Genomic DNA, 13,745 nt, shown 5'->3' with positions numbered 1-13,745 from the left:
TCCCACCGTGATGTAAACAGTGCTGGTGTTTAGTAAATCATCTCTGCTCTCTCCAGCTCCTTGTGTTGATTTCTCTTTTTCTTTATTTTCCATTCTCTCTTTCCCTGTGAGGGCTTGTGCTCATATATTATTTACAGAATGTCCAGAGCTGCACATAGCAGGTTGTATACAAGACGTCTAGACATTGTGCAACTCAAATGCTCTTGTTTTCGGGAACTTTCTGAAGTAGTTTGTCGATATCCGGTTTTCTGCTTTAAAATAAGCTTCATATAGTAATAATCGCAGAACTTGGAAAAATATTGGCCCGGCCTATTAAGAGCTGTTTGCGTTTCATCTCAATGACAGTTGCTTGGCTGGCACAGGAGTTCATGGAGGTATGAAGTCTTCTTGTTTTGTAAATGGCTTATGGTACCACTACATGGAAATCATAAAAACAATCCCGACCAACTAACACTGCATGGGGCCTCAACTCAAAATGTAAAAAATCTACAGTTTTCAGTTTGCTCTATTAAAGATTTGTGTAGTGTAATTTGCATTTGTGCCAGCCAATTGAAAAATGTAGGTGCAACCAGTCAGTGCAAAATGTACGGTTTAATATTTTACAGTAAACTGTGAGGCAAAAGACAGTAGACAGAGAGGTAAAGCAGCCAATTACTTTTCGGTTTGTGCCGTGACATATTTAGGGGCATGGAAATATCCTCACAATAACAGACCGGTGTACATTCACGAACATGTCAAAAGTTAACAACAGCAATGTTTATGAGTTCATGATGTGAACCTCGCCTACTTTGAGAATGCCAAGTTTAGTCAAACGTGAAGAATTATTTTTGGAACCGATGTAAACATGGCAGCTAACTTTGTCGATCTTACAGCTTTGCGTTGTTCCAGGCGGACCGCTTAACAGCGCGACACACACATCTCCCGGAAATCCTGTAGAATTCAACCAATCGGAGTCTCGCCTTTGAGTCTACTGAATTTTTTCCCATTGCCGTATGCATCAGACGTTGTCCGTAGGCATGATGTCTGAGGCTCAGACTTTCTCTTTACCATCCTGCTCTCAGGTGTCATACTGGCCATTTAAAAACACATCAGTTGAAGGATAATAATCTGATGCCATGAAATTATTCTCACTGATATATTTATATTTTTACAGAGTAAGAAACTTTCTTCTGTGTGTTCATAACCTTTAACAAAATTTTAAAGATTAAAGTAACTAATGGCAACATTTACACTTGATTTTTTATTATGGTTACCATACATGTCTTTATAGTGTTTAAAATATTTATCTTTTGTCAGGTTCAGCGGTAAATAAAAATGATATATTGACCACTTGCACACAATGCATTCATGTATGGCTTTAGATGACTTCAATTTAATGCCGGAAGCATTTTGACCATTTTTATGATGCTTTCAAAGTGCATTTGTGTCACTGTGGAGCTTGAAACTTCCAGTTTCCATTCACTTCCACTAAATGGAGAAAAAAAACATTTGTGGACCACAGAAGCAAGGTCATACAGGTTTGAAACATAAATAAATACGCCTGTTTCCTTTTGGCAAGACACGAAGTTCAAATGAGAACAACATGCAATTTGATTTTGTAGATTTTTGTAAATAAATGCTAATGGTCATATTTATATTTCATTTACGTGTAATATTAAACTGCACCAACCAAGATGATTCTAACTGGATTACTATAACTTGTTATTATTAGTATTTTTATAGGTACTGACCGGACCTACTGGCTACAAGCTTTCTGGCACACTCAGATGCCTCCGTCTTATTTCTGGGCATACATTTAGCTATACAATAAAACCAGACGTGACAGTAAACTCTATTAAAACATTAAAGTGGTATGTGTATGGACTGAGGGATATAGTTCCAGTACTCTATAATAAACATTATCTCCCTCTCGCCAGTGTGGCGCCAGTCTATCATGACAGTGAGAACAATTGCTTCACCTTCTCATGTCTTTATAGGATACTATTTTAATGTTACCCAAAAAAGTTACCCATAATCCTCAGACCTCGGGTTTACACTGCTAAATCTAGACACCTTTCCATGTGGAACACAAAAGGTGTTGTTTGGTTTGAATCCCATGTTATCTTTTTCGCTTTAGGATGTTCAGGTCACCTTGTAACCAAAACAAAATTCTACCCCTAGACTAACACATCTTTTTTATTTGGTCTCTTCTCACTGAGGTCACCAAGTGAGCCAGAACTGGCACTACAATGCATTCACAAACATATTTATAAAATTCAGTATGTTTTGTTATTGATATTTAAAGGTCTAGTGTGTAACTGAAAAACACTTAAATAACTCTAAATTTCGAAATGTACTGCCTAAATGCAATCTTACGCAAAGCATGCTGGGAGAGGGAACTGAAAATCTCCCTCAACCAATCATGTTGAATTAACTTGTTTATATTAAGTAAACTCCACAATATGTCCAATATTATTGGGTTTTGCGTTCTGCTCAACAATTTTAAGTTGACCAGTCAAAAAGTTATTAAGTAAAGCTGAAATATCAATTATTTTTATAAATAACATAGTTAACTTACGTTAATTCAGTTACTTGCGTTTTTTACATACTGTGAACAAGGATGGGTTAAGTAAAACTAACAAGCAACGACAGTTCATTTTTTTGAGTGCATGTCTTCAGAGGTGTATAAAGACCTTACATAATGAAGCGATATGTTTTAGTTATCTTAGAATGAGTTGTTTCTATCTATATACACCGCGGATCCCTTTACGTGGAATTCACTATGTTGTTTCTACAGTAGCCCTTAATGGACAGCTCTCTACAGAGCGCGTTGCGTAAATATGTAATCTCCTTTGGCAAAGAAGGAAAAACATGGTAACATATTAGTTCTGTGTCAGCCACCGTAGTGCTTAAAAAGGGAGGGGAGGGGTGGAGTGAGCTGTTGGCTGCAATTCACAACCTCACCACTAGAATGCTTAATTTCATATACTGAACCTTTAAAGACTAGGCAAGATTAGATCATGAAAATGACATTTCATGCAGTCTGTTATGTTGCCGTGTTTGAAAGTAAGCTGTCTGCCAAGTTGTAAGTCCAAAGGTGAATAAATAACAAAGTTATTTGCTTGTAAAAATGGGAGTCGACTCTGCGTTCATCATTTGCAACAAATGATGAACACGTTTGACCAATAACAACAGACTACACCATCTGACCAATCACATGACACAAGGTTAGCGGGGCCTAGACGGATGAATCGCGGAACGAGTCATTTGAGAGTCAGTCAAGTAGTAAGGTACGAATAACTGCCTATTATTACGACATTATAGTGTTTAAACACATTGTATGTACATAAACTTGTTGTCGGACACTCCATAAACCAAAGTAGGGCCTAAAAAAACCATATGCTAGGTACTCTTTAATTCAGTATGATACAATCCACTTCAGAATCGAGATGTTGATATTATAAACTCAAGTGCATTAAAACATTCGCTTTTGTATTAATATTACGTGATGTGAGATTACATTTTGTCTTGAAAACGTGTCATGAAAGCTGATATGAAATTCCACATCTGTGGATTCCTATTTTCTATCAGAACATCAGTACTCTCAGCAATGCATGAAATGAAGCATAAATTAAGCACGGATACGATTTAACTCCCGTGTAAAACCGAAATATACTGGCTCACTTCTGAACAGCTGTCATCTGGATCTGCCGTCTGTCCGATGTGAGCCTTTCTTATCTCTCCCTCATATTCACTTACCGAATTGGCTCAGAGTCGGGGCCACTAAAAATAATGGGTCAGGGTGACATTGATAATGTCTCATAATGGTACGTTACAGACCTGTATTTCTGCCAGTTAAATCATTCACAGGCGTCTGCGGCTGACAGGGAACTCCTCCGGTCCCTAAGATTCTTGTCTGGATTTCTGTCTGATAAAAACATCAGACGTCAGGTGTTGAGTATTTGAAGGGTCTGTGTTTGGAGGGGAATAACATTCTCAAATGAATAGATGCTTTGAAAAGGTTCTTCTTCTTTGAAATTCGACTAAGCATTAAATATGCTCGCTGGGTCAAATTAGCTTACAGTGAGTTGCATTCATACCCGTCTGGTCGTTCTCCTCTGACCTCTGTCATAAACAAGGCACTTTCACCATGAGAATCGCCACTCGCTGGATATTTATTCCGTCTCAGACTATTCTTTAAGATCATTGTGTGAGTGAAGATCCCAGCAGGTCGGCAGTTTTGGAAATACTCAAACAAGATGTCTGGCAACCACGCCATGTTCTGAGTCACATAAATCCTGTAAAGGTGTTTCTGTAGCTTAACTGGTTGAGCATTAAATTTAGCTGTGCAGAGATCATGGGTTTGATTCCCAGGCAAATTCAAATACTCTTACAAAAAAGTGGATGTGTGGATGTATAGTTTGGTACATAAAAATGTTCATCATTTAAGAAAATGAAGTAGAATAATGACAGTTGAGCTTTGTTTTTATTTGTTTTTATTTTTTTATTTATTTATGTGTTTATTGTTTCATCTGAGTCATTAAACTGTTCATTGTTCTCTAGAAGTGGTTCATTGGTCTTCTACGTGTTTGAATGCTTTCCAACAAAGACAATTTTGAGATTAGACTTTCTGCTATTACAAAAGATACAAACATTCAAAGATGCTCAAGAAGACAACACAATACTTTACAAAGAAATACAAAATGCATAAAGAGCCATGTGTAGGTAAACCTTCAACGGTGGCTGGTTATTTGGGATAATTATATTATTGACATTATTATTATATTAATGGTTTATTATTGTGGCTAATTGTCACTTTTACTTCATAGAAACATTCTTAAAAAATAGTTTAAATATTTAAACTATAGTATAATATTATTATAGTATTATTATAATATTTAAATATTAAATATCCAAAAGGGAAAAATCTGAAGAATGTAAGCAACTGACATTTGTGGAACATTTTTAACTACCATAGTAGGAAAATTAAAACGGTAGTCACCGATGCCTAAGAATGGTTTGCATTCCTACATTCTTCAAAATGTCTTATTTTGTGTTCGACATGATAAAAAAATACTACTACGTTAGTCTATGATGTCCCAGAAATGTCAGCTGCTAACAATCTTCCTAACATCTTCCTTTGTGTTCATGGGAACAAAGAAATGAATACAGGTTTGGAACAACTTGCGGATGATGAAATGATTACAGAACTTGCATTTGTGAGTGGTTTATCCCTTTAAATGTGACGTCACATGTGAAACGCTGTCCCAACATGACATTCATTGAAATTGTTTAAATCTACCCTTTACCCTGAAGTTTTTATTGGTTTTTAAAAAGAAAAGTTCCCTCTATGAGATAAAACATTGTAACATTAACATTGTTTCAGTTATAACCAAGTTATCTATGGTACGTTGTAGAATAAAGCAGGGAAACATATTTTAGTAACGTTTACCAATGACTCCATCATAAATGAACCGTCATGATGTCCTACAGATCAGACACACTTGAAATATACGGTATAACATGCGTTTAAAAATCTAAAGCATCTTTAATCGGTCTTTGTTTTCTCCGTCTCTTTCTGCCGCAGGCCTACGTCAGTGTCAAACACGAGGGAGACAAGGTGATAGTCTTCGAGAGAGCAAATGTCGTCTTCATCTTCAACTTCCACCCCACCCAAAGCTACACCAGCTACAAAGTGGGTGTGGGCTCAGCAGGAAAGTATCCTTATGAATTTGAATGTTAGCAACATTGAATTATTTTTAAAACATTTTAGTAGATATCATGATAATGCCATTACGAATGTTTACCCCCACAATGATCATGTAGGGAAAATCTGATATTTTGAGAGCACTACCAACTACCATAGAACATGGGCATTGTATTGCGATTTATTAACACAATCTCACAGCGATTTATAACAATTCTTCGAAGTGGCTAATTCGTATGAATTCGTACAATCTTTTTTATACATTTTAGTATGATTTACTTTTTGTGCCAGTAACATAAGGTGAGGGCTGCACACTTGGTTCTTTAATATTATGGCAACAGGAGTTGAGTAATGCTGCATCCCACTTTCCCTACTCATACTAAAAGTATGTACTCCTTAATGTATAAATGCTTTTAATGTCCTCTCAAATTCACTTAAAGCATCAAAATATGAGGTGTATGGTACAAAACAGACAACATTTTGATGGTATTTATTTGTCCCAAAAGCAAAACACTGGGGACTTTTTCAATTGTGTTTTAAGTCAAATTTAGTTTGTTCTTTTGTTACTTTCCGTCCTGGTTTGATGCGACGGGAAGTTTTTTATCAGGCAAGTGAGAAACAAGCTTTTGAAATGTAAACAGCTGAGAATCGGCAGAAACAGCTGTCATTATGAGCCCGAGAGGTAAACACGCTAGCGAATTTGCCTAGCATCACTCTGTGTGTGTGCCGGTTTGTGTGTCAGCACGCTACCCGTCCGCAGCCAACGGGAGTTGAAGCACAGCGTCCAATTAGAGGTAGAGACAGATGAGTGTGCCATTCTGTCAGAAGAGGTAAACAAGTGCGACCCAACACGTCCAGAGTGCTTTTTCATTAAACCCCTGCCATCTCCAAATACGCAATCTCATATACAGTACATATCTGAGTGTATATATATACATTCGTACATCTCTGTGCTCTGGTAGATTGCACCGTCAAGCAAAGCCAAAACATCTGGTATCTCTAGATTAATGGTTGGGAACTGTGTCTGAAGGACTGAAATGTACATATATTGGTCATTATAGATGCAGCGCCACATAGATGAAAGCTCATTGCATATACAGACTTGCCCACATAGGTCAGGATTTATAGCAATAAGGACTCACATTGGATTCACATTGACCTGAGACCTTTTGGAAGCAATTAGATTTTTTTGGGTATTCAAAATACAACACAAATTATATATTTACATGTAATACAATGCATTTCAGAAATGAATAGAATTAATGACATGATATGTAGAATAATTCATCCAATTATCACAGTTAATTGCATGTATCAATATTTACTGAGTAAAGCCCACTGACTGTGATCATTCAAAAATAAACAATACTGTCAGACGAAAGCCTTGACGTTACACAAAGTGGATTTAGAAGTCAATATGTTTGTTTTATTTCCAAACCATTGAACATACGCTTATCAACAAGCTGCAGTCCGCAACAATCCAGTTTGCAATTTAATTTGTCAATCATTTTTGAGGAAGACTCCCGGGGCCATTTGTCAAGATTTCTAGGTACAAAGGTTGTTACAACCTACCTACTAGTAAAGCCACGGGTACTTTCCGCGTCCGTGTCTGTTAGCAACATTTAATTATTTTTAAAACATTTTAGTAGATATGACGATAATACCATTACGTATGCTTACCCCCACAATGATCATGTAGGGAAACTCTGATATTTTGAGAGCCTTACCAACTACCACAGAACATGGGCATTTTATTGCGATTCATTGTCCCGTTCATGTAACACAATCTCACAGCAATTTATAACAATTCGAAGTGCGCCAGTTACATAAGGTGTGGGGTGGGGTTAGGGGAGGGGCTTCCGTATTGCATTTTCTAATAATCGTACATATTTGTAGAATTCACATCGTATAAATTCGATTAGCCACATCGTAAAATAGTTATGACACCTCAACCTATTGAATAGTAATTATAAAATTTTAAAACATCCAGTACAATTGAAAGCAAATTTAGAGATGTTTAAAACCTATGGCATTTTCCAAGCGGAAGTGAGCAACCCTATGCCCTACTCCCTTCGAAGGGCTGAGTCCTTGAAGTCAACTCTTTCAAGGGTGTAGGGCATTAATTTCTCTCAAGTATGCGTTTGGAACTCCCTTCACAACGGGAATGACTGGCCAAGTGTTACCTTGACAACTCCGCACATGCACTCTGAATCCAGCGCTCGTTGTTGAAAATAAACAACAATTTGAGTACTTAAATATTGTGTAATTATGTCTTTTTCATCTTGTATTTTATTATTAATTAAGGGAATATGTGATAAAGGAAACTTATAAAAAAGTAGCTATTTTTAAATGTATAAAACTTTCCTATAAACTAAATTATCTTATCTATACTATATTTTAACAATCTCAAATCATATTTATCGCTGACAAAAATAGTTTAAAACAAACACAAACTAAATGATTGAACTTACATTTGTAGGTAACAAAAATCTAAATCCCGCTCAATATTTGCTTCAAAATGTAGAAAATGCGAGAACTCGTAATTCAAGATCACGTGATCACAAATGAAGCTCACTTCCTTGAAATGACCATGTCATGTTCTCTTCGCTTACAGACTTCTGAAAGGGCCCTTTGCCTTCGCAAATTAGGTGTCCACTTTCGTTTGGAACGCCCCTACAAATGGCGTCCCCTTCGCGAAGGGCCTTTCAAGGGTGCATAAATGCCGGTTGGAAAATGCCCATATTCTAACAATTCTTATGTGTGTTTGTTAGTGAGTAACAGTTATGTGTAATGCATTTTTATACACTGACCCATTCTGTGTGCTCTCTGTGGGTCTAACAAAACACTTTGTAAAAGTGTGCTATATTAGTATCAGTGAGCACAATTAATTGTGTTAATTTTTTATGCGCTACTTATTTTTAAATAATTAATTGTACCGTAAAAGTCCCTGAAATTTCCTTTTGCCTGGGCACACACAGCGTCAGACGGGAGTTGCAAAACCCACATTTTGGTAAACAAGTGAAGTCTCACAAGAGAAACTTTATTACAGGTACGAGCTGAACATGAAAGCTCATAAAGTGGTCATAAATCTGGATTCTACTGAGAGAGAGAGAGAGAGAGAGAGAGAGAGAGAGAAATATCTCCTATGTCCTTTCAGCAGGATGAGCAGCAGTTTTGTTCTTTTCTCTCCATTCCAAAAAACAAGACAACGTTTCCCCTGAGTTAAGCACTCCACCACAAACATCAGCCATTAAAATTCTGTCGACATCAGCTCCTGACAGGAGCTCAAACCTTATATGCATTTTCCTCCCAATCTTCGCAGTTCTCTTCGTCTCTCAATGGGCGAGTTCTTCATGTGCCTCTATGTGTTCAGATGGTTGGAGGATTGTAAATCCCGGCTGGGTATCATGAAAGCATTCCTGTCAGGCCTGATGCGTCTTTGATACGCCGCGTGCCAACAGGTGTCTGCGATTGTGTCAGGTCATCATTCTGCTATTATCTGTCAGGGGCATTTACTTGAACGCCATTCTAAATAATTCAACCATATCAGCAGTCCTCCTTGAATCTGTAACAAGCTTTCCTCAGGCAAAACACCATCGTGCTTCAAAACCGACAGATGACTTTATAAAAAAAAATGTGTTAATAAATCATATAAAAAGTGTAAAATTGTATTCATTTTAATCATATTTGTTATTGATAACAATGAAATTGCTATAATTTGGCTATAAGTGTATTTGTCACAGTATCACCAGTTTAGCTTTTTGTAATATAATATTTTGATTTGTTTGTCTGTTTAGTTGGTCAATACATTTTGAGAGGGTAATAAAGGGGTTTGTTTTGTTGTATCATCCAGTTAACCAAATATTATCCAGCATATTCACAGCTACTTTCCACAAATTTAGTGAGCCATGCATCCATGGCGTAAAAAATAATTTTATTGTGACAACAAATAGGGAAACGTTCCCATGGTTGATCAATCTGGGCCATGTTTTATGTTTTGTCCATTGCTTTTTTTAGGATGCATTTGTTTGTTTATTGATTTATAAATTTAGCTGTGACCAAGTTCACCCTCACAGTCCAGCCCTAAATGCTTTAAGTTAATAAATTCCTACGTATTTTATTATTAAGTTGTGATTAAATTTCGCATGGTTATAAATAAAGCATGGTTTACCTAAAACGAGAAGTTATTTGTAAAACATTGGTAAGATTTACCTAAAACAAGGATTAAAATACAGCAAAGAGTGCTCATATATTCAAATGTGGAAAACTACAGTATATATAATACTTTTTATGTGATGTGCAGGGCTCAGTAAGTAAAAACTTGGGCACAAATATTTAGTTTGAGATTAAAGCTTCAATCCCTAACCTTTGCCTCTCTATCGCCATCTCTGTTTGAAACATAAAATGACAGATTTGTTTTTATACTTTTAATCAGAAAAGTTACAGCTGCTTAAAATATTTTCTTAGCATCATTTCTTAGCATTTCAATAGCGTCAATAACGTTTCCTGGAAGTTTGGTGTAATGTTACTTTTTCTGGTTGGATAGAAATATCAGACTGCTGGTCAGTAAAAGACGGCTGTGTAATATTGTTTAATTTCATTTAGACCAGGGGTGTCCAACCCTGCCCCTGGTGAGCTACGGTCCTGAAGATTTCAGCAACAACCCAAATCAAACACACCTGGACCATCTTATCAAGTGTTCAGGGTTGCGTGATAATTACTGACAGGCATGTTGAAGCGGGTATGGAGCTGCAGTTTGCTGGACAATATCTCACCAGGAGTTGGGTTGGAGATCCCTGAATTAGACAATTAAAAAAACTTTTATTAAAATTGTATTTATTCGACGATAGTTATATTGCTCCGACATATAGCTCCAGTGTATTCACGGCAACCTGTGTTCGATTCTCTTCTCGAAGGTCTTCTGTGGATCAATTTCCTTACCTATCCCAACACTTTCCTGTCTGGTCTCTTCTATCCTGTCCGATTAAAGCCCTTAAAAATACAACTTGAAAAAACTCGAATGTATAGAACACGGTTGAAAAATTGCAGACCTCAGAAATAAAAGTGTAGAAAATCAAGCATATTTTAGCTTGACCTCCTGAGTTTGGTGATTAACATTTTCAGAAGGTTACGCATTTTCTTTTACTGATCATTTGTTTAAAAAAGCAGGCGCTACTTTTTGGTACAAAGAATGCAATATGCTGTTGAGTTGCTTCATATTACAAGAGGCTTCATTTCGAAACAGTGCTTTCAGATCCTTCCTATTATCCTCGTAATATCACCGCAGCCGCTTGGCCTCAAGACCTGTTTGCCCCTAAGATGAGCTGCCATTACTGCTATTACAAACACGAGAGACCCACACTGTCACGACCCTCTTCACAATCACACATGTCTTTTTCTTTAGTCCTGCCACCCTCTTGTCCCTTATTTCTCCTCCTGTGAACAAATTGACTTTGATCTCAGACCCTCCCATTTGTCCAACAAGGCTCCATTGATTATAGTGCTTTAGCGTCAGCTCTGTCTGGCCTCCAAGACATGCATCTGTATGCTCGAACAAAAAAAAAACATAATTGCTAAAAGCCTCGAACTGCCAATTTGAGTTGGAGGGCCGCTTCTGTTACTTTGGCATGCTTGCCAGGGAACGTTGAATTAAGTCTTGTGTGTTCACTTCTGCACTTATCCACACACACAGTAAAACTTTTATCATGTTTTCTGCACGTACACACACGCTGCATTCTTTGCTGTCTGTCACACGTTTCGGTCCCCTGTGACTTTAACACATGTCTAATGGGGGTAGAATTGATTAATGTACGGATGCTTCTTCGCTATAAAAGATTTTTACGTTTCTTTCATGTTAATTCTCTCCCGGTTGAAGTATTTTTTATGATTCTCAGGCATGGCGTCTATGTGAATCCACAGGGGGTGGAACCGATATCGTACTGTGCTGCGATGGCTGCTTACATATCGGTTCTCGTACACTTTCTCTTGAGGCATAACTTCAAATGCAGGCATTAACTCTTTCCACGCCAATGCCAAGTTATCTCGTCATTTAAAATCCAACGGTTCCCTGCCAAAGATGAGTTATTACGGCTATCAGTGTTTGTCAGGTGCCGTTTTGAAAAGGTCCCATATATTTGATCTTTTTGGGGGGTTAATATTTGATCTGTTTTTAATAATCATTTTTTTATCTAATCTGGGCGTAATCTGGAGTCTTAAACAAAAACACTAGTTATCTCAGGGGTTAAAAAAATGGTGCATTTTTGAAAAAAGACCTACCCTCATTTAATAGGTGATAAAAACAATAAAAAATAAAGATAGAAGAATACGGATTCTTTTGTTTGAAAGCAGAGACTCTGTTCTTTCATTTGATATATTATTTGTCCATATATTCATAACAGAAAATGTACTGTGAGCCATCACATTTTAGTGAAAATGTTCACAAATGCTGGCGCTGACTGCCAATATTAAAAAAAGGCTGGCAGGGAAAGAGTTGATAGTAAAGTTATCAATTTTTGAATTTAATACAAATGCTGGAAAGCTTAAGTTTTGGCATACTTATAACACATTAGTAGGCCTCTACTGTAGTTCACTCCATGAACCATTTACATTTCATGCATTTGGTGGCCATTTTATCCAGATGTGAATCAATTCTCTGGAAATCAAACTTATGATCTTGTTGGTACCGTAACATTCTACCAGTGGAGTTAAAGGCATGCCATTCATTTTCAGCGAGAGTTTATTTCATTTCGGGCGGCATGAGAGATTTGCAGATGACTTAATTTTTTACTTTTGTGTAAATGAGCAGCAACGCAACTAACAGTATGAATGAAGACTGAAGACACAAAAAAAAGATATTTGGAAAAATGTTAGTAACTTGTGGGAGAGTAATTCATGACAGAATTTTCATTTTTAGGTGGAGTATCCCTTAAGTGTGATATAAAATTCTTTTTGAGGCTCCTGTACCTTTGTTTTAGTTCACTTGATGTCAAAATAAATGTATTCAGCATAAATGTCATAGAGTGGTGTAATCTATGTGTGCAGCACATCAAACAAGGCTTTATTTTAAGCATTTTCAGCTAAATTGGGGCTGTGCGGTGGCATTATAATCTTGCCGTTTTGAATGCAAATTTTACAAAATGGGCTTGTTTGGCACTGAGCTTTACATAAAAGCACTTTAGGAAAGTTTAAGTGCTAGCTATACTTTTTATTTGTATACGGACAGTAAACAACTTATACACACAGCACCCCTTATTTCCATCTGGCTAAAAAATAGCATCACTTCCTATTAACACCCCCAAAATATACATAACAAAAGACGTTTGTTCCATCAGTGAGAGAGTCCAATGCAAATAGGAGTCAGGGTCGGTTTGTGGGTGGTTGGGGTTGACTCATTCATCGCCATCCTCGCCAGTAACAATACGAAGCAACGTTTCTTTTTAATCATCGCTATCAAAGCTGGCAAGCTGGCAATAAAAGCCAAGTGTGCTCCAGCTCGAGGGGCAGAGTAACAGAATGTTTGAGGATAACATGAAGATGCAGCGCTAGCCAACGGGGATATGAGGTGATTATTCAAGCGGCCAATTAGATGCCTGTCTGCATGTTTGTTACATCTCACAACTGTTTAAACCGCTGAGCGGCCGGAATAAACACTACAGCATCTTCATTCTTCTCCTTTCTTATGCCACAGGAATACAGTTGTTTACTTACACATAGAGGGAGAAACTATATGTTTAATAGTTACGTAAGAAAAATGATTAAAAGACGTATCCTTATGCTGCAGATAACTAAAACCACTTTATAGTTTCATATATTTTCATAATTAGTCAAGCAAACCTTCTTCAGTTTTGTTTTATGTGGCTGTATGCATAAAACTGAACTCCGCTGAATTTTGTAGCATCATCATTTTCGAACGCGTCACCTTAGTATTATAAGTAGGGTTGCCAAGTCCAGGAAGTTAAAAATGTGACAGAAAAGGAGACCGTTTTTGAGAGTCAACATACTTGTAGAATTTATGTAAATTAAAATGCACAAACCGGAAGCAATACTACCCAACAAATGG

The 13,745-nt window shown here is 37.0% G+C and overlaps 1 protein-coding gene across 1 annotated transcript in view; it reads left to right on the top strand.

The window, feature by feature from the left end:
• The window catches only part of gbe1b (glucan (1,4-alpha-), branching enzyme 1b), a 113,370-nt gene that overhangs the window by 85,507 nt on the left and 14,118 nt on the right, over positions 1 to 13,745 (top strand). The window contains exon 14 of the mRNA XM_056756354.1: positions 5,567 to 5,697. Coding sequence (XP_056612332.1) covers positions 5,567 to 5,697 — 131 coding nt within the window. The remainder of the gene's footprint in view (positions 1 to 5,566; positions 5,698 to 13,745) is intronic.

The sequence above is a fragment of the Triplophysa dalaica genome, chromosome 9 (assembly GCF_015846415.1).
Source record: "Triplophysa dalaica isolate WHDGS20190420 chromosome 9, ASM1584641v1, whole genome shotgun sequence".
Lineage (NCBI taxonomy): Eukaryota > Metazoa > Chordata > Actinopteri > Cypriniformes > Nemacheilidae > Triplophysa > Triplophysa dalaica.
This window is presented reverse-complemented; position numbering and strand designations above follow the sequence as displayed.